The 22,185-nt window shown below is 53.1% G+C and overlaps 1 protein-coding gene across 1 annotated transcript; it reads left to right on the top strand.

The window, feature by feature from the left end:
• Positions 1 to 12,262: 12,262 nt before the first annotated feature.
• INA (internexin neuronal intermediate filament protein alpha) lies at positions 12,263 to 16,510 on the top strand. The gene is made up of 2 exons (XM_048506068.1): positions 12,263 to 12,387; positions 13,948 to 16,510. Exons 1-2 carry the CDS (start codon positions 12,311 to 12,313, stop codon positions 14,261 to 14,263), a joined length of 393 nt encoding a protein of 130 aa, XP_048362025.1. The 5' UTR covers positions 12,263 to 12,310; the 3' UTR covers positions 14,264 to 16,510.
• Positions 16,511 to 22,185: the final 5,675 nt, after the last annotated feature.

Below are 22,185 nucleotides of genomic sequence, written 5' to 3'. Positions count from 1 at the left end.
ACTGGTGTTAATCTCTAAAGTCCTGCATGCCTTGGCACCAACATACCTGAAGGACTGCCCTTGCAATTCCACCAAACTGTTACCAGCCACCCCGATAACTTTTAGAGTGATTTCAGAGTGATTTCAGCTTTGGCGGCAATAAATGAACACGGAGGCGAGGATCGTCCAACAGGGATTCTTAATTTTGACATGAAGCTCTTTCCAGGCAAGACCGCCCTGGACAGAGCAAAACACACAAATAGTCCAATGGGAAAGTAGGGTGCTGTCTTCCAATGGCCCTGGCACACCTTAATACTATTTGTTTGTAAGTCCAAAAGGTTTTTTTGTTTACGTTGATGGGTTTGCCTGCCAGGCGAGTGGCAAGAGGGTGTTGTTTAAATTGTATTTCCTTGCTGACTCCCCAAAACTCTGTTTTAAGCTGCACTAATGTAACACCAAGGAATCTACAACATTTCTAAATGCATACATATACCAAAAATAAAGGGAAGAAAAGAGTTAAATGAATAACATTTTTATTTCTACATCTGTATAAACACTTACATTCTCCCTGGCAGATGCGTGGGTTGGCTTCATGGGAAACTTAAACAAATCCTTTATTAATACAAACACCTATACATTTATATATGTGAGAAGGGTCAGGGTCAACTGAAATATATTTTAATAAATTCTGGGGTTTCACCGGTTACATGACCACTGTAGTTATCTTCTGAGGTGCTGCTTTGGGTGTCCTTGCCTTTGGAGAGCAACACAGGAGAAGGTCTTCTCAGTCATGGCCCCAAAATTCTCTCCCAAGAGAGACCTGTCTGCCCCCTTATGTTGCCATCTCCACCAGCGGGTGAATACTTTTTTGTTTTGTTAGGTGTTCCCTCAGTGATCCTTTCTGTCCTGTGTTTTTAGGATTTAATGGGGGATAACCAGGTGTGCTACTCTGAGCTCCTAGGAGGAGATAGTACCAGATAGATTAAAAGTGGATGGTTCAAATTGCATAGAGATGAAGTATCATTCAGAGGGGCTATGGCTCAATGGTAGAGCATCTCCCTGGTTTGCAGAAGGTCCCAAATTCAATCCCCAGTGTCTCCAGTGAAAGGGATCAGGTGGTGATGTGAAAGATCCCTACCAAAGACCCCCAAAAGCAGTAGACAACACTGACCTTGATGGAGCAAAATGACTGATTAAGGCTGCTTCATGTGTGTTCCTAGGCCCAGATGCAGTTACTCTTTGTCCTGGGCTGCTAAAGGTGGGGCTCCTGAGGTGAGTCCCCACCCCCCCCCCCCCCCACCCCCCCCCCCCCCCACCCCCCCCCCCCCCCACCCCCCCCCCCCCCCACCCCCCCCCCCCCCCACCCCCCCCCCCCCCCACCCCCCCCCCCCCCCACCCCCCCCCCCCCCCACCCCCCCCCCCCCCCACCCCCCCCCCCCCCCACCCCCCCCCCCCCCCACCCCCCCCCCCCCCCACCCCCCCCCCCCCCCACCCCCCCCCCCCCCCACCCCCCCCCCCCCCCACCCCCCCCCCCCCCCACCCCCCCCCCCCCCCACCCCCCCCCCCCCCCACCCCCCCCCCCCCCCACCCCCCCCCCCCCCCACCCCCCCCCCCCCCCACCCCCCCCCCCCCCCACCCCCCCCCCCCCCCACCCCCCCCCCCCCCCACCCCCCCCCCCCCCCACCCCCCCCCCCCCCCACCCCCCCCCCCCCCCACCCCCCCCCCCCCCCACCCCCCCCCCCCCCCACCCCCCCCCCCCCCCACCCCCCCCCCCCCCCACCCCCCCCCCCCCCCACCCCCCCCCCCCCCCACCCCCCCCCCCCCCCACCCCCCCCCCCCCCCACCCCCCCCCCCCCCCACCCCCCCCCCCCCCCACCCCCCCCCCCCCCCACCCCCCCCCCCCCCCACCCCCCCCCCCCCCCACCCCCCCCCCCCCCCACCCCCCCCCCCCCCCACCCCCCCCCCCCCCCACCCCCCCCCCCCCCCACCCCCCCCCCCCCCCACCCCCCCCCCCCCCCACCCCCCCCCCCCCCCACCCCCCCCCCCCCCCACCCCCCCCCCCCCCCACCCCCCCCCCCCCCCACCCCCCCCCCCCCCCACCCCCCCCCCCCCCCACCCCCCCCCCCCCCCACCCCCCCCCCCCCCCACCCCCCCCCCCCCCCACCCCCCCCCCCCCCCACCCCCCCCCCCCCCCACCCCCCCCCCCCCCCACCCCCCCCCCCCCCCACCCCCCCCCCCCCCCACCCCCCCCCCCCCCCACCCCCCCCCCCCCCCACCCCCCCCCCCCCCCACCCCCCCCCCCCCCCACCCCCCCCCCCCCCCACCCCCCCCCCCCCCCACCCCCCCCCCCCCCCACCCCCCCCCCCCCCCACCCCCCCCCCCCCCCACCCCCCCCCCCCCCCACCCCCCCCCCCCCCCACCCCCCCCCCCCCCCACCCCCCCCCCCCCCCACCCCCCCCCCCCCCCACCCCCCCCCCCCCCCACCCCCCCCCCCCCCCACCCCCCCCCCCCCCCACCCCCCCCCCCCCCCACCCCCCCCCCCCCCCACCCCCCCCCCCCCCCACCCCCCCCCCCCCCCACCCCCCCCCCCCCCCACCCCCCCCCCCCCCCACCCCCCCCCCCCCCCACCCCCCCCCCCCCCCACCCCCCCCCCCCCCCACCCCCCCCCCCCCCCACCCCCCCCCCCCCCCACCCCCCCCCCCCCCCACCCCCCCCCCCCCCCACCCCCCCCCCCCCCCACCCCCCCCCCCCCCCACCCCCCCCCCCCCCCACCCCCCCCCCCCCCCACCCCCCCCCCCCCCCACCCCCCCCCCCCCCCACCCCCCCCCCCCCCCACCCCCCCCCCCCCCCACCCCCCCCCCCCCCCACCCCCCCCCCCCCCCACCCCCCCCCCCCCCCACCCCCCCCCCCCCCCACCCCCCCCCCCCCCCACCCCCCCCCCCCCCCACCCCCCCCCCCCCCCACCCCCCCCCCCCCCCACCCCCCCCCCCCCCCACCCCCCCCCCCCCCCACCCCCCCCCCCCCCCACCCCCCCCCCCCCCCACCCCCCCCCCCCCCCACCCCCCCCCCCCCCCACCCCCCCCCCCCCCCACCCCCCCCCCCCCCCACCCCCCCCCCCCCCCACCCCCCCCCCCCCCCACCCCCCCCCCCCCCCACCCCCCCCCCCCCCCACCCCCCCCCCCCCCCACCCCCCCCCCCCCCCACCCCCCCCCCCCCCCACCCCCCCCCCCCCCCACCCCCCCCCCCCCCCACCCCCCCCCCCCCCCACCCCCCCCCCCCCCCACCCCCCCCCCCCCCCACCCCCCCCCCCCCCCACCCCCCCCCCCCCCCACCCCCCCCCCCCCCCACCCCCCCCCCCCCCCACCCCCCCCCCCCCCCACCCCCCCCCCCCCCCACCCCCCCCCCCCCCCACCCCCCCCCCCCCCCACCCCCCCCCCCCCCCACCCCCCCCCCCCCCCACCCCCCCCCCCCCCCACCCCCCCCCCCCCCCACCCCCCCCCCCCCCCACCCCCCCCCCCCCCCACCCCCCCCCCCCCCCACCCCCCCCCCCCCCCACCCCCCCCCCCCCCCACCCCCCCCCCCCCCCACCCCCCCCCCCCCCCACCCCCCCCCCCCCCCACCCCCCCCCCCCCCCACCCCCCCCCCCCCCCACCCCCCCCCCCCCCCACCCCCCCCCCCCCCCACCCCCCCCCCCCCCCACCCCCCCCCCCCCCCACCCCCCCCCCCCCCCACCCCCCCCCCCCCCCACCCCCCCCCCCCCCCACCCCCCCCCCCCCCCACCCCCCCCCCCCCCCACCCCCCCCCCCCCCCACCCCCCCCCCCCCCCACCCCCCCCCCCCCCCACCCCCCCCCCCCCCCACCCCCCCCCCCCCCCACCCCCCCCCCCCCCCACCCCCCCCCCCCCCCACCCCCCCCCCCCCCCACCCCCCCCCCCCCCCACCCCCCCCCCCCCCCACCCCCCCCCCCCCCCACCCCCCCCCCCCCCCACCCCCCCCCCCCCCCACCCCCCCCCCCCCCCACCCCCCCCCCCCCCCACCCCCCCCCCCCCCCACCCCCCCCCCCCCCCACCCCCCCCCCCCCCCACCCCCCCCCCCCCCCACCCCCCCCCCCCCCCACCCCCCCCCCCCCCCACCCCCCCCCCCCCCCACCCCCCCCCCCCCCCACCCCCCCCCCCCCCCACCCCCCCCCCCCCCCACCCCCCCCCCCCCCCACCCCCCCCCCCCCCCACCCCCCCCCCCCCCCACCCCCCCCCCCCCCCACCCCCCCCCCCCCCCACCCCCCCCCCCCCCCACCCCCCCCCCCCCCCACCCCCCCCCCCCCCCACCCCCCCCCCCCCCCACCCCCCCCCCCCCCCACCCCCCCCCCCCCCCACCCCCCCCCCCCCCCACCCCCCCCCCCCCCCACCCCCCCCCCCCCCCACCCCCCCCCCCCCCCACCCCCCCCCCCCCCCACCCCCCCCCCCCCCCACCCCCCCCCCCCCCCACCCCCCCCCCCCCCCACCCCCCCCCCCCCCCACCCCCCCCCCCCCCCACCCCCCCCCCCCCCCACCCCCCCCCCCCCCCACCCCCCCCCCCCCCCACCCCCCCCCCCCCCCACCCCCCCCCCCCCCCACCCCCCCCCCCCCCCACCCCCCCCCCCCCCCACCCCCCCCCCCCCCCACCCCCCCCCCCCCCCACCCCCCCCCCCCCCCACCCCCCCCCCCCCCCACCCCCCCCCCCCCCCACCCCCCCCCCCCCCCACCCCCCCCCCCCCCCACCCCCCCCCCCCCCCACCCCCCCCCCCCCCCACCCCCCCCCCCCCCCACCCCCCCCCCCCCCCACCCCCCCCCCCCCCCACCCCCCCCCCCCCCCACCCCCCCCCCCCCCCACCCCCCCCCCCCCCCACCCCCCCCCCCCCCCACCCCCCCCCCCCCCCACCCCCCCCCCCCCCCACCCCCCCCCCCCCCCACCCCCCCCCCCCCCCACCCCCCCCCCCCCCCACCCCCCCCCCCCCCCACCCCCCCCCCCCCCCACCCCCCCCCCCCCCCACCCCCCCCCCCCCCCACCCCCCCCCCCCCCCACCCCCCCCCCCCCCCACCCCCCCCCCCCCCCACCCCCCCCCCCCCCCACCCCCCCCCCCCCCCACCCCCCCCCCCCCCCACCCCCCCCCCCCCCCACCCCCCCCCCCCCCCACCCCCCCCCCCCCCCACCCCCCCCCCCCCCCACCCCCCCCCCCCCCCACCCCCCCCCCCCCCCACCCCCCCCCCCCCCCACCCCCCCCCCCCCCCACCCCCCCCCCCCCCCACCCCCCCCCCCCCCCACCCCCCCCCCCCCCCACCCCCCCCCCCCCCCACCCCCCCCCCCCCCCACCCCCCCCCCCCCCCACCCCCCCCCCCCCCCACCCCCCCCCCCCCCCACCCCCCCCCCCCCCCACCCCCCCCCCCCCCCACCCCCCCCCCCCCCCACCCCCCCCCCCCCCCACCCCCCCCCCCCCCCACCCCCCCCCCCCCCCACCCCCCCCCCCCCCCACCCCCCCCCCCCCCCACCCCCCCCCCCCCCCACCCCCCCCCCCCCCCACCCCCCCCCCCCCCCACCCCCCCCCCCCCCCACCCCCCCCCCCCCCCACCCCCCCCCCCCCCCACCCCCCCCCCCCCCCACCCCCCCCCCCCCCCACCCCCCCCCCCCCCCACCCCCCCCCCCCCCCACCCCCCCCCCCCCCCACCCCCCCCCCCCCCCACCCCCCCCCCCCCCCACCCCCCCCCCCCCCCACCCCCCCCCCCCCCCACCCCCCCCCCCCCCCACCCCCCCCCCCCCCCACCCCCCCCCCCCCCCACCCCCCCCCCCCCCCACCCCCCCCCCCCCCCACCCCCCCCCCCCCCCACCCCCCCCCCCCCCCACCCCCCCCCCCCCCCACCCCCCCCCCCCCCCACCCCCCCCCCCCCCCACCCCCCCCCCCCCCCACCCCCCCCCCCCCCCACCCCCCCCCCCCCCCACCCCCCCCCCCCCCCACCCCCCCCCCCCCCCACCCCCCCCCCCCCCCACCCCCCCCCCCCCCCACCCCCCCCCCCCCCCACCCCCCCCCCCCCCCACCCCCCCCCCCCCCCACCCCCCCCCCCCCCCACCCCCCCCCCCCCCCACCCCCCCCCCCCCCCACCCCCCCCCCCCCCCACCCCCCCCCCCCCCCACCCCCCCCCCCCCCCACCCCCCCCCCCCCCCACCCCCCCCCCCCCCCACCCCCCCCCCCCCCCACCCCCCCCCCCCCCCACCCCCCCCCCCCCCCACCCCCCCCCCCCCCCACCATGGCCAATTGGCCATGCTGACAGGGGCTGATGGGAATTATAGTCCATGAACATCTGGAGAGCCACAGGTTGCAGACCCCTGCCCTACACGAAGGAATGGGTGGTTGCCCTGCCCAAGCCTTCTCAGAACCAGTCAATTCCCAGGTTTTAGGGCCCCTAAAGCCTTAACCTGGCTTTTCAAAACGATGACAGGAGATTAGGTGAAAGCAATCAGGAGGAGACGTCGTTTATCTCAATGCTGTGAGTGTCTCTCACATTTTGGTCTGACAGGGATGTGCATAAAAACAAGCTGAGACAAATACCAAAAAATAACAAGTGTCTACATCTGAGACCTAGTCCAACTGACTCTCCAAATCCCTCCCATTTGCCCTGCCTGGGATGTCATGGGCTTTAAGCATGGATTTTGGCATGGATGGCAGGCAATGTCTGGATAGTCCTATCCTTTTGGGTTTTCTCCCATGGCAACTTTGCATTATGGAAATATGGACTCTGCTCTCCCATTGATTGCCTGTCCCTCTAAACAATCCTTTGGCTTGTCCTCGATCCCATTCAATGTGACAGTGTGCATGCATTCATGTGTTTTCTTGCTTTGTGCGTCAAAAATGACTTCGGAAATTCTACCACTTTTCCATAGGTATGAAATGCATGTAGCAGGAAGTTGTGCAGTACTATTATTTAATTATGAAGGTTTTTACTAGTTTGTCTTAGACTAAACTGTATTCAGCATCAGATGCTACACAGATTATAAACAAATATATAAAGGGGGGGAAAGGGCAACACCAGTCACAGGATATAAAAAATAAAGTCAAGGACAACGGTGCAGAATAAAGTAAAAATCTTTCATATTACTTGGTTAATAAAAATGTCCTATGCATTTTGCCAAGAGGCTTTTTCAGATGAATCTGTTAGTCTTATAGCGATTCTCCAACAAAGGTAAACCATCATTAATTAAAAGGCAGCTAATAAAGTGTGGAGACTTTTGCCACTGTCTATGGTACTGAAAAGTATTAACACCATTCTGAAGGTTGCTGAAACCTATATTTGTTTATTTTAAAAATGCTTTATTATTTAAGCTTGGGTTTTAACTCAAATTTCCATACCCTTTAAACATACAAAGGTGATGCACTGTTTGAAATAAGAACTTGTTATGTCTTATATTTTAAAAAATACTATTTATTTTGGAAGGCAGTGCCAGTGGCACTTTAGAATTCTTTAAAGTAGCAGCAGAAGCATTTTCTCACAATCTAATTCTCTGTGACAATGAAGACGAGTTACTTTTTATATGCCACTTTTCCATACGATAAGGAATTTCAGAATAGCTTACAATCACCTTCTCCTTCTCCCCAACAGGCACCCTGTGAGGTAGGTGGGACTTAAAGAGTTCTGAGAAAACTTTAACGTCCAGGGTCACCCAGCAGGCTTCATGTGCAGGTGCAGAAAGTTATTCAGATTAGAGTCCACCACTCTTAACCACTACACCATGCTGGCTGGTTGCACACTGAAGTCAATAAAGGGCAATGTACACTTTAACCATTACATTAAAAGCTTCCAATCCAGTCAGAGACATAAATGTAAGTGGTCTGAATCTTTAATATATTTGACAAAGGAGTTCTTTAGACATAACCTCTGGTGCACGGGAGTCATTTTTCCTCTAGTGGATCCCATATGGCTGAGACTAGATCTGAATAATTGATATGATACAGTGCAGTAATGATTTTAGAATTTGCGCTGCTTATGTAGAGCACTCAGCTGTTACTTTATACTAATTAAGCATTGCTAAATAAAGGCATAACATTGCTTAGATAATTTTCTTTCATATTTTAGCAGTACAATATAGGTCAAAAAGTATCATTTGAATTAGTAGGGCCCTAAGTATGATTGGAATGCACATAATGCAGCAACAGTGCCTCAATGGGAGATCTCTCAGGAATCCTGACTACACCCTTTCCATAATGGAAAGAGAAAGACATAAGTACAATAATATAAACCACAAATAGTAATCACTATAACATATCACATACAAGAGACCAAGAAATATATTTTATATATTCATAATGAACTACAGTTTATCATATAATCAGTGCTTTCTTCTGAGTGTACTTATTTATTTGTACACAGCATACCCACATTTTCTGCCTGAGACTGAAGGCATTTTACAAAATATTTGGAAAAATTCAACCAGACAGCATAAGATATCCAATAAACATTGCAATCGGATTACAGAATTCCAAACAATGCAAACAAAAAACTATTTGAGTCATGACATACCATAATACAGAAAGGGATTACAAAAGTAAAGTGATACACACAATATATATTGAAATAGACTGCAATCTGTTGATGTTGTAGTGAATGTTGTTCACCGCCCGGAGCCCTTCGGGGATCGGGCGGTATACAAATTAAATAAATAATAATAATAATAATCTGTTTATTTACAAAAGCCACCTTCTGAGATGTTCTATTATAATACAGTTGAATTCCTCTATTAAAATATTCCCCTTTTATTATGATCAATTAAATGACACATGTATTTATTTTTATTAAAAACTTATTGGTTTGGCAGTTTATAATAGGTGGAACATCCTCAGCTAAAACAAAAAAAACCCAATAACAAACCCCCATATTCTACCCACTTAAAAGATGCCTGCCATTTAAAGCCCCTCAAAACCCCTTGCAACACCTCTTGAAGATCTCCACAGTGGAAAAGGTCTGGGCTCTGATCAGTCCAATTGGGACAACTTGTCTTGGTACAAAACCCAGGCTTGAAAGCATATTGAAATAGTTAAAGGGCAGATGTCTCCATCAGGAAACCCTGGAGCTGCTCTGCCAACACACACTGTATCACCTTCACCAGAAAAGGTAAATGGGAGGCTGGCCTGTAACTGGCCACCTTGTCCCTAGTCAATTAAGGGTTTTTGAGCAAAGGTCCAATAATTGCCTCCTTCAAAGGCCTAGGGAGAGAGAGCCCCCTCAATCAGAGAGGAGTTGATGATTTTCACTAATGGTTCCAATACTTTTTCTCAGCAAAATTTTAAATGCCATGATGGGCATGGGTCTAGAATTAGATCACTCATGGTAGCCCTCAGACTCCCAAGGATTTTGTCAACATCCAAAGGCAGGGTCAGTCTGAAACTATCCATAACAAAAGAGCTTGTAGGCACTTCTACCACCTCATGTATGTGGATTTGCCCTCAGTGTGGGCTCCAAGTTGAAGCAGACCAGAGCGGTTCTGTCAGCAAAGAACCTTGCGAAAACATTACAGCTAGCAAACAAATTTTCATTATAGGCAAGATCAGACTCCGATGTTATTAAGTTACAAACCACTTTAAACAATTGAGCTGGACAAAATTCTGCTGATGCAATGGTGACGGAAGGAAGTCTTCTTCATTGCCATCACTGCCACATCATAGGCCTGCGAACTGGCTTTATGATGTGCTCTGCCTGATTCATCCCAAGTCTTCAGCCAATGTCACTTTAGTTGTCTTCCAGTCAACTTCATTTAGCCCAACTTCCTGGCAAATCAAGGAGCTGAGGGCCTCACAGAGTGTGGACGAGGACACCAAGGAGAAAATTTGCTTATAGCCCCAGTCAGCAGATCATTCTATGCAGCTACAAAGGCTTTCGGAGTCACCAGGGAGGCTCTCAAAATCCCCTATATCTGCCCCCAAATCAACAGGATCTCACATAACGGTGTGCAAGATTTAAATTCAGACTGAATATTACACAAAATGATTAAGTTTAAAATGATTTTTTGTGTGTGTGTGCCTTGAACCTTGTTAAGGCCTGTTCAAGTCGGATTCTCCTTTACCAGGATTTACTGACCAGTTATTTTCTTGCCACCCAAGGAGGGGAGGAAGTGGTCGGAGGAAGTGGTGCAGAAGGAGACACAGAAAACCCCATTGTGTGGGTAACATTTGGCTGCAGCCATTTTATTGGTGTGCTGGCAAAAGGAAGCAGAGGCACTATTAGGGATGGATTCGGCACTGGGCAGCACATCTGCTGTCCCCCAGTGACCAGCCCTGACAGTCAGAAAGTTCTTCCTAATGTTTAGATGGAATCTCTTTTCCTGCACTGGACAGCATGTCTGCTGTCCCCCAGTGACCACTATGCAGCACGTCTGCTGTTCCCCACTAATAACTTTCCCCCAACCCAATGCATGGGGGAAAACACCAACTCCCAGAGCAGCAAGATAGTGGGAGCCATCTGGGCACTGGCCTTTGGATGAACTCCCCTTGCTGCCAAGGGGTACGAGCCACCAGCAGCCCCTGCCTGGGCGTGTGGTTCACAAGCTCACTTCACCCCCCCCCCGGCCTCTTATGGAGGCCTCCACCAAATGGGGAAGGCACCCAAGTTGTCCTCCCCTGAACAAATCAGTCCGTGTGCAACCTGCTAAACAGCAAGGCCACCTTGCTCCCACCAAAGCTTCCTAAGCCAACAACCAATCACACAAAGCAGATCTGATGCCATGTAGCCAAAGGTCTATACCCAATTCCAACAGATGGATACCATCATTCCAATACCATGCCGAAAGGTGAAATGATGGTGGGTGATGCACCTGCCCCCCAGAGATTGCATGAGATGTGCCACTGTCTTATTGGTCCTGCATCTGGCCAGGTCCACTTTCTCTGGGGACAATGCCCCATGCCATACTTGATGCTCCAATAGATGTGACCAGAAAGTAGTAGTCCCTGGCAACCAACATATCATGAATGTCAAGTACACCATGTGACTAGCCAGCAACATGCTGTTTTCTGCGGGCAGATCATTCTCTCCCAACTAGATGATCAAGGCATGAGGTGGTCTGTCCCTTGCAATTGCTCCATCCAGTATTGGTAGCAAGGCCTCCCAACACATCCCTCTCTGTCCTATCCAAAACATAGTTGCGTGGCTGGCTGCCAAAGTGAGACACCATGGTAATGATTGAGGAATTCCAGCCACACAGCCAAATCCAACTTTAAACCCTTGCCCAATCTGATGAAATGGTGTGGGGAGGAGGCCCTCGAGGTGGCTGGACAATCATGCACAGAATGCGCACCCAGCTGCCATGACCCTGGCAGCACAGTTAAGGTGCACGAGGACCACCTGCAACTCCCAAAGAGTGCATTTTCTCTTGCCCCAGCAGTCCAGGAGGAGCAAATGTAGGGTATCCAACTTTCCCTTGGCAGGCAAGAAGTGCACTGAGCGGTATCTAACAAAACACCCAGGTAAACCAATTGAGTGGTGGGGCCCACCCCTGCCAGTGGCACCTCCACTTTTCCCCTGCCAGTGGCACCCCCACTTCTTTGGCAAGAGCCTTGAAGGCAGCCAACCTGATATGCCAGGCACCAGACCCCACTGGCCCCATTAAAAGGAAATCATCCAGGTAGTGTGTGACATGGGGGCCAGCCATGTGCCCTTTTACCACCCATTGGAGAAAGCAACTGAGCAGCCCATGGGCATAGCTTTATCCACATACTATAGACCCTGAAACTTGAAGCCTAATAGGCAGAAATCATCCAGATGGATGGGCAGAAGACAGATGGCTGACTGAATGTCACACTTTGCCAGGAGGGCCCCGGGGCAGCAGGAGCAAATGGTGGACATGACATGGTTCAGGGACACATAGTGCACAGAGCATAAGTCAAGGTCAGTGGCATCATTAACAGAGGACTGGATGCTGGCGCTGAGCCTGCCCCTTTCATCCCCAGGCAGCAATGGCGGCCAAGGGAAATCTCAATCACTCTTTTTGGAGGATCAACATGATTGTCACCTTCTAAGAAAACTCCTTCTCTATCACATTATCATCAGAGGCACCCTTATAATTGTCCATTCTATCTTCATCACAATATAAAGACTGCTAGATTTGGTGTACATAATTGAGGGTTCCCCATCCCTGATTGCTGTTGAAAACCTTTTGTCGTTGAATAAACAAATGGACAGGCTTCTAAATAACTTGAATATACTGCACTTCTTTTGTATGGAATAGATGGTTCAAAATTAAATATGCACCATTTTTTTGAATTGCAGGACACAATCAGCCAGCTAGAAAGTGATCTGAGAGAAATTAAGAGTGAAATGGCTCGGCATCTGAGGGAATACCAAGACTTGCTCAATGTTAAGATGGCTTTGGATATAGAGATAGCAGCATACAGGTAAGGTAACACTAATTATTAACTTCAACTGCAGGAAATCTAATACAAGCTATGGTGGTGTTTAATAGCCTTGGAGTTGGTGAGAATCAGTTTGACTGCTTTTTAGAAAATTTTGCTCTCTTTTACAAAATGTTGGCTGCATGCTCATTGTATCTTTGTAGAATGACAGCTGAATAGGTTCACTGTGAAACTTAACTGTATTCCTAAATGGCAACTGAAGTGAAATGATGCAATGCTTGCACAATCAATCTGGATTTGAAATAGGCTTGGAACAGTTGTGTTGGAATGAGTAGAAAAGCGATAGAAGGAATAAGAGATAGTCACAGTTTGTCATTTGTTTCCTGGATGGGCTTTAATGGCTGGGTTAACGTTGTACTGCTGTAAGTTTAAAACTACTGTATTGCTGAAGATTTCAGTTCATGAACAGCAAAATGATTGCATCAGGCTAGCCTAAAACCATGCCTCTTACTGCCTAGTAAGGCATTCATTGAGCATCCAGCTTCTGAAAGTACTATGGTTTAACTGGATCTGCAAACAAAATGAAACAAAACCCTAGTCCCAGTAAGTCACTCAGCGCCGTCCCCGTCCCCCCTACTTTGAAACTCATTCTTCATTATCCCTGTTAGTCCAGTTGTATCTTAGAGATAGATACTGGTTTTAATGTATCTTAGACTCTTTGGCTCATTCCGCACGTGCAAAATAATGCACTTTCAAACTGCTTTCAGTGCTCTTTGAAGCTGTGCGGAATGGCAAAATCCACTTGCAAACAGTTGTGAAAGTGGTTTGAAAACGCATTATGCGTGTGCGGAAGGGATCTATGATTCTGGTGCTGTTGCCACATACCGTATTACATATTATAATAAATCATGTCTCATAATTCTGCCTAGAAGCTACTGTTGTGTAATTAATCCAGGAAAATAGTTGAAAGGTATTCAGACACAGAAGAAATCTGATTTTGCAGCTGCAACCTATATCAGCTCTCTTTCTTATATACTGTTCACATCTCAAGCCTTGGGGGCATTTTAAACTCTAAGATGAGTCTACTGATTCAGTTGTGAGTGCAATGCAGTGCAGTCTTGTTTATCTGAATGGCATACCACTAGGTAATCTCTCATAAAGATAACTCAGCATTTAGGTAAACTCAATTATTTTGTGCTCAAGGACCTTGTATTTGGTAATATTTGAGCTAACAGCTAGGTAAATATGGATAATCAGGACATGAGAGGTGAAATTTCAGTTCGGAGAAAAGGGTATAATCTAAACCATACAATTAAAGTCTTTTGACAGAGACAAGGGTCTTTTAAAATGGGTCTGTACATCAGTTGTGCACTTCTTTTCAAAACTCTAAAGATGAAGCATATATGAACTGTAGCAACTGTGAAGTAAAGATCCTTCGTGTCCTTTAATTCATTTCTGTCTTCTAACAGTGTCAAGTTTCAGTTCACTTTTGATCTGAAGCCTCATAAAGGTTGGTCCTTGATGGACCTATCCTTTTACAAATTTGCTTACTTTTGGTTGTTATAATAATAATAATAATTTCTTCTTCTGTGGTGTTTACAGGAAGCTGCTGGAAGGTGAGGAGACTCGTTTTAGCACCTCAAGCGTCAGCATCTCACCTCTAAATCCCCTTTCAAATCCAAGCTATTCCTTTCAGCCCCGGCTCTACAGTTCATCTGTGATAAGCAGTTCCAAAATATCTCCCACTCTTTCTTTTAAGAAAGAGGAGAAAGAAGAGGCTACTAAATTGGCCTCAAAAATCTCATCAAGTCAGGTAGGGGAAGCCTTTGCTGAAATGATTGAGGAGACCATAACATCCACTAAGAAAACAGAGCGAACCAATCTGGAGGAGGGGAACAATGCAAACCAAAACATTTAACACTCTTAGCCTTGAGAACAATTCGATTCTAAGGGGGAACGATATAGCTTGAAAATTTAAATTGCTTATACCTGAATCAAGGTGCTTACCAGTTCACAAACACGTAGCATTCTAAGGTTTCACATCACTAGACTAGTTCTTGAGCAAAGAAATGAAGGAATCAAAGTTAAGCTGGAAATACTGTAATGAAACGATCCAGTTACAGTAATATAGTAGCCAGGTTTCTAGATTTAAAAAACACAAGGAAATTCCAAAGAAGCAGCTAAGAGGGAAGAATACCTCTGCATATTTGAAGACTAGTATGTCTCAGATATGCCTGCATATTTTTTTACCTAACCCTAAATCTGCTAACCAGGCGAACAACAAATACTGACATCACAGATCCATCCAAAAAAGGTAAAACTGTATGTCCATGCTGCAAGCTTATTTCAGATCAGGGAAGGGGAGATTTACTCCTACAACTACTGTTCAGCTTCATTACAAAAACAAAACAGGATTTCTGCACTATTATTGGTGTTCTAAATGAAAAAGGTTAGTTTTCTTAAGAAAAACATTTATTCCTTGACAACTACTAGTAATATCACAAGGAGAATCCTTTTGATTAGTTAAATTGAATGTGGCTTGAAGGGTCAAATCTATTCTTCCTTCCCCAAATGGTCCCAGCCTGAATCATGGCTGCATACACATGCAATTTGCCTTTTACAGACCCATGGGAATCTATGTCCATCATCACATCTGACTTTGTCTCCTAGACTCAGTTGAAATATGAACACAGCTGCTTAAGGGTAGGACATGCGATACCCCCAAAATTATACCTCATCAATGAGGTGCAGATTAATCCTGAACCTCTGAAAGTAGGAAACGCATGGCTGCTTCACTCCATTTCCAGTCCTTTGCTTTGCAGTGTGTTCTCTGCTCTTTTACAAAGAAGCACAACACATCTAGGAATGCTTGGTGGAAGCTACTGCCTTAAAAGGGGGTGAGCTTGTTTAGAAAGATGAGTACTAGGCCTCACAATAAGCAAGTACATGCAACACTGATGTATAATAAAGTGTAGTGTTCTGTGATGACTAGCACATTGTGAAGAGGCACTTGTGTATCTAATCTCGGATTACAGTTGTTCGAAACAAGCTGAGCATGGTGTATTCTTCCTCTTTAAAAGTTTATAGGGTGAAATACGAGGGTGTAAGTATCCTAATCTATTATTAAGTGCACGTCCAGTCAACATCTGTGATAATAGTGAGCCTCAGTTCAGTTTCACTTTGTGCCATAGTAGTAATTTTTTTAACGGTCATTGCTTAGAATCAATAGTGCCAGGTACTAAAAAAAATAAAGAAAATACATGTACTATAACTAGTTTTTACATTTTAGCCTTAGGCTTGTATAAGGCTAAATGAAAAAAAAAATGACCAGCTCTTTTGTTCTTTAGAAGCACAGAGTTCTAATGGTGTTTCAAAAGTTGGGATACTTGCAGCTTCTTACAGCCACAATGTAAAACTACAGATAGCTTTGCTTTTGATTCACCATTATAAAAGGAGTGTAGATTTATGCCAGCTGCTTATTTCTCTATTACGGAAAGAAACAGGGTATCTATGTGCTGTACTGAGACAAGTTGTGTTGGTAAACACACCTGTTTAGGAATTTTTCCTTAACATGTTTTCTTAAATTTATTCACTGCCACATGGTCACCACACAATGGTAGTGGCTCTGATTTATCTTTGAATAGGTTAGGAGCACATTTGGCTGGCCTTGCTGGCCAGAAACAAACAAAAACCACTTTGGTTTGGTAAATAAGCAACAATAGAGGTGCCATAGACTATAGAATTCTGATCCTTCCAACACTTTGGCAAACAGAATTCACTTTTTTGTCATCACTACACTACGAACACAGGGAGGGAAAGATCCACACCCACAATTTCTCCACAAAGAAAGCAAGAATTCTGGTAAGGCTGAATCTCATTGTCCATGTATATTAGCTGTCAGTATACATCTCCAGTCTATCACTCAAATATGTGCCAAGTTTTATATAGCATTTACTGTTGCAGATTTTCTTTCAATGCCTTAAGATTTTCAACATTTGTGTGTTGTGATGTATTTGCATCGGTGCATCCTGCAATGAAAGAGCTGGATAACACAAAGTCATCTTGTTCTATCAGTCTTACTGCAATAGTTCCTTGAACCAAGAAGTGTTTGCTCATATTTTCTCCTCTGTAAGGCACAAATAAATAAAAGGTGACATGAATTCAACCAGTCTGCCTGTCCTTTGCATTTTGCCTCCAAGCTATCACCATTCTTAAAATGAATTTTATGCAGTTCTCACATATCAGTCTTGGCTAGGACCAATCACTACAGCAAAGGAACAAAGTAGCAAAAACTGAAGAGTTTATATGAACTGCATGTGAGATTATTATGATTAAACCCTCTGGCTGCACATTTTAATAAATAAAAACTTAAGGGGAAAGTACCAGTTTAATGTTTGGATGGAAAATATGGGATTTCAAATAGAATTTGGATTATTTTCGCAGGCGCTGAATTGACGCTGATTCCATAAGATGGTGATACCTTCCCTTATTATGAAGCAAAATAAATATTGGTTGCTCCATCAGAGCAAAGGAGAGTCTGTATTGAATTTTTAATTTTATCCCCGCACCCCCACAGTTATTTCAGTTTGGTTTATCAGCTGTCATGGCATAGAATAGGAGTACAAGGCAAATTCTGCTGCCTTTTCCCCCCTACATGCATGAACCCTTTTATACAGCAATTAAAGCCACATAATCCCAAGATCCTGGCCAAAGCAGAAACTGCCATTCACCACACCTGTACTGGACTTACATAATCTGAGCACACTGTGCTTCTGCTGCCCTGAGCCCTGTTGAGGAGGGTGGGATATAAATGGAAAAAATAAAATAAAATAGATGCAGAATGTGAATTAATTTTAAATTTAATTCTTACAAGGAAGAGTCACTGCTACTCTGGCCTGCCCTGCTGCAAAGAGGGCATGAGGCTGGAGGGTGTGGTGGAAAAGGAATGGGGGTAATAATAACCAATATGCCCCAAAACAAAATAATTCTATTTATGATCCTGGCAAACTTGCTATGCATAATGGGCCATGATCTCTTTTGGGAAGGGAAGAGCTAAGAATTCTGTAGGAAAGACCTATGCAATTATGTGGTTGCACCATTCATGTGGGCCAAAGCTACGTGGAAGTGTATCACAGAAAAGCAGCTGCTATGCAGTTGGGGCCTGCATCTGATAGGCATGCATCATACTTCTTGCTATCAGTGGTGACAGGAAATTTAGTCACTGGAAAAAAGGCATTTGATTGACATTGTAATTTACCATTGTCATAAAATGTTACAAACACAAATATTATAACTGCATAAAGCATCATTCCTTTTCATCCCCCAATCTGCATTCCCCTGATTAGAATCACTATAATAGCTGTCCTGACCTGGATAGCTCAGACTAAGCAGAGTCAACCGTGGGAAGTATTTGGATGGGCTACCTATAAGGAATACCGGAGGCAGGCAGTGGCAAACCACCTCTGAATGTCTCTTGCCTTGAAAACCCTACAGGGTTGCTATAAATCAGCTGTGACTCGGAAGCAAAAAAAAATCTAACAGTCATCTGGATGGCCTTTATGTTGATGAAAGTAGCAAAAACAGATTGCCTAAAGACAAGATAGTCCTCTCTACATAATCATGAATTTCCCTGAGTAGGCGGAAAGAGTAAGATTCTAAATATTAATCAAAAGAAAAAGATTCAAAATTTTAAAAAGCAGCCAGATGAGAATTAAATATGCTCCATTAGGGACAACATTGTAGGAGGAGAGAAGGATAATGACACAGGGAGAAAATTAGCTTGCTCAAGTTTCTGAGAGCTTGATCAGGTGAGATTTGGGGAACTGAATTTCCAAACTGCCCTCCCTCATCCTTGTGGCCTCAAGTACATGTACAAACTGCCATAATATATACAATAGAACCTTGGTTTTCATTGCCTTCGGTTTTCATCGATTTTTTCAGTGAAAAATTTGTCTCGGTTTTCATCGCTTTGCAGTAAGGTGCAGGGGTTTGTGAAGAAAAATCACCCGGACAAAGTTGTTGCAGGCCGTGACTGCAACTCGTTTAATGACAATGTCTTGCCCCATTTCAGACAAATCTTAAAGCGGCGTCAGAAACAGATCTCTTTGGACAGCTTTCTGGTGCGACATTGGTCCACTCACAATTTAAGCTATCCTAGTGTTATTGCCGTGTTACTGTTTTCAGCATTAAACACTATGTTTATTCACCAAAAATGTGTTTTTGGTATGTTTTTTGGAGTGCCTAGAACAGATTAATTGGATTTACATTGATTCCTATGGAAAAGTTTGCCTCGGTTTTCATCGGTTTCGGTTTTCATCGATTCTTTTCGGACGGATTTCCAATGAAAACCGAGGTTCCACTGTACTATCACTTCCTAGTAAATAACGGAATCAAGGATGACATTTCGTTATGAGCCAAATGTAGTTGGCCTTGAAAGTGTATTACCAATGTAGTAAGCCAGTATGGTTTACTACTTCATGCCTTTCACCCTCATCAAGTCTGTATTGCCTGTTCTGTCCTTCCCCGGAGCAGAGGACCTACAAGACCTCAGATTGAAGCAGTGAGAGGGGTTGCACCATCTGATTACTCCTCTCTGTACCCTCAAGCTCTCACATGCTTACCTGATCAGTGATACTCCATCCTCCTTGAGTACCTTCAGGCCACCCTTCCAATCCCATCAGGGCTGGCTTCTCCGCTCCACCTTTTTATCCAACCAGAAAGCATCCTGGAGCCCTGTCTCAGCAGCAGCCTGGGTTGTTCCCTTCATCCGGTCCCACCCCACCTGTTTCAGGTATTTCCTGGACAGATTGCTATAGCTGCCAGTTACATACAGCTTGCCTTAGCCAAGGCAAGTTGCACCTGCAAGTCCAGGTTGGGTACCATTGCCAGACATGCTTAGTGTTAAACTAGGGAGACCAAATTCAAATCTCCACTAAGCCATGAAATTTATTGGGTGACCTTGGGCTAGCTAATTTCATCCTAACTTACCTCACATGGCTGTTGGAGGCAAAATCCATGTACACCATCCCATACTCCTTAAAGAAAGGGTAGGATAAAAATAGAATGACATCAAAATATACATGTTAACGGATAAATACCAAGAAACAACTATGATTTGCTAAGTGTACAATTTTACACTTGCCCTATGTAGCAGCAGTGGCGTAGTGGCTAAGAGCAGTGGCTAAGAGCAGGTGCACTCTGATCTGGAGGAACCGGGTTTGATTCCCAGCTCTGCCGCTTGAGTTGTGGAGGCTTATCTGGGGAATTCAGATTAGCCTGTGCACTCCCACACACGCCAGTTGGGTGACCTTGGGCTAGTCACAGCTTCTCGGAGCTCTCTCAGCCCCACCCACCTCACAGGGTGTTTGTTGTGAGGGGGGAAGGGCAAGGAGATTGTAAACCCCTTTGAGTCTCCTGCAGGAGAGAAAGGGGGGATATAAATCCAAACTCTTCTTCTTCTTCTTAATTGCCAACAGTTAGAAACCCATTTGTTTTTCATTTGATATTAAGCTGTTCACACTCACCAATAAGTCTGTGTTTAAAATACAAGGATCCAAGCTGAGCTAGACTTGTGTGCTGTTGGCTGCCCATTTGTCTGGCAGTTAAGAGACTTTGTAAGTGGCACAGATTAGTATAGAGTTAAAATGCTTTATAAAGCAGGGTTTCTTATTTTGGAACCAAGAAAGGCTGCTTAAGCTATTTTATTGCCCTCAAATACTTACTGCACCTTAATGATGGCTATGTACCATAAAACATGCCATTTGTGCTTCTCCTCTTTATACAGATAATAGAGTAGACAACGTATACTCTTTTCTTCTGAGTTTCATTCAAACCAAGGTACCAACAACTGATGGAAAGATAAACAAGTTGAACAATAAGGCCATTTTGCTGAAGCAAGGAACTGATGCAACAGTACAGGCTCTCCAACAACACTGAAAGCACTGACTTTTCTGGAAGGGGCATAAAGGGCTGTAGATAGAAGCTAATCTAAGCAAATAACACACTGCAAAGACCATGGGAAATCATCATGCTGCACTCTCCTAAATGGGCACTTGGGAGTCTTGAAACAGGGACCGCCTTGTTTTGATAAACAGTACACTTGTCCTTCTATCAAAAACAAAAGTGTAAGATACTTGTGCTCTAACAGAAACAATTCTATAAAAGTAAACTAATATTTAAGGCCCAAGGTCAGACTTTAAAAAGAAACTTCATATTGCTTTGGTTACCCTGGTAGATGACCTTCACTGCGAGAAAAACATAGAGCAAATACAACCCTCTTGTTAATCCTGGACACCTTGACAATTTTTATTTCCATTGCCACTGCTATCCTTCTGAATCACCTGTCTAAAATACAAGAGGCATTGAGCTCCAGTCACTTGCTCCTTCCTGGTGCACATAATCCAGAAACAGGCGCTGGGTGACTGTACCACCTCCTCTTTGTCTTAGGATCCTATGGGAGAATGCTGGAAGAGATAGTGGATATTTGGAGTGAGATTTAATATATTAAAGATCTTCCAACTCCATTTCTCCTTTTCAACCAATTATGTATGTGATTCAACTTCAGATGCAATTAAGTGCAATGCAGTGAAATCTGGCAGTAGATGTTGCAAAGCTTTCGTTGCACAGCACTTAACACCATGAACTAGAAAACTAGAATTAATTCACATAGCATCAACACCATTTCTCACGCATTTGTTAAATTCTTCCCCAGAATCAGCTGTAAAATAGAGCATAGGTGTAACTCACCGCCCCCCCAAAATCCCTACAGCACTCAATTCTAAACTGAGGGGGGACTTGGGAAGGGGGGGGGGAACAATTTCAAAAAGAAAGAACTGGCTTCCAAGCGCATGAACAGGCAGTGCAAATTTATGCATATTTATGTGTAATGTAGTTCAAAAAAGTGTTTAAGATCACAGGCAAACAAATGCAGCTTTGAAAAAATAGTTTCTCCGCCCAAGCAATCTGATGGATGAATCAGAAGCTTTGCAAGCGCCTTACACCACGACATCTGCGATTTGAAGCAGTCCTGAGGGACTCGACCCTCCTGCCATAGACAAAAATAATTGTAGTTTCTTCATTCCTTATTTGAACACATAGCCTGGTTATTATACATTAATAAACTTGCTAATTCATTTTGTACTACTGTTGACCTCAAGTCTGGGTTTGCCCAAATGAAAAATCAGTTAATAAATGTATTTTTTCAGCATTCTATTCTTAAAGAATATCCAGCCAAGTAGATCTGATGGCTTGCTTAAGGTTTTAAGAAATGTTCTTATTTGACAACAAAGCTGTACAGACGAATGTCTCCACACATCCACTCTTTGCAATATTGTCCCCAATCATAAAATTGTAACATTAGCCAGATAAATGTTCAGGTAAAGAGAAAAAATAAAAGATACACAAGGACACTACTGAGACATTCTGCAGATGTTTAAAGATTTATATCACTGCAGCATCTCACTGGGTGCCTTTATAAAAGGAAGCCACAACAATATAGGGCTGAGTAGTAGAGAAGCCAAGAGATCAGAGCTTCACCAGAATACATCCATGCTATATGTATCATAGGAAAAATGGAGATATTTTTCCTATCTTTGTCCAGCAATCATTTCACACTATTATCAATGGTCTAGCTCAGGGGTCTGCAACCTGTGGCTCTCCAGATGTTCATGGATGACAAATCCCATCAGCTCCTGGTCTAGCTGCAACCCTGGTTTATTTCCTACTTTACAGTATTTAGAGACTGGGTTGGATCCAGTGATTGATTCCCTTCCACTAAAACTTTTACCAATGGAGATAGCCATCTTTTGACAAAAGACTCAACAAAGAGTTACTGAAGCCAAT

Source organism: Sphaerodactylus townsendi, linkage group LG08 (assembly GCF_021028975.2).
Source record: "Sphaerodactylus townsendi isolate TG3544 linkage group LG08, MPM_Stown_v2.3, whole genome shotgun sequence".
NCBI classification, from domain to species: domain Eukaryota; kingdom Metazoa; phylum Chordata; class Lepidosauria; order Squamata; family Sphaerodactylidae; genus Sphaerodactylus; species Sphaerodactylus townsendi.
Note: the sequence above shows the minus strand (reverse complement) of the source record. Positions and strands in the feature narration are given on the sequence as shown.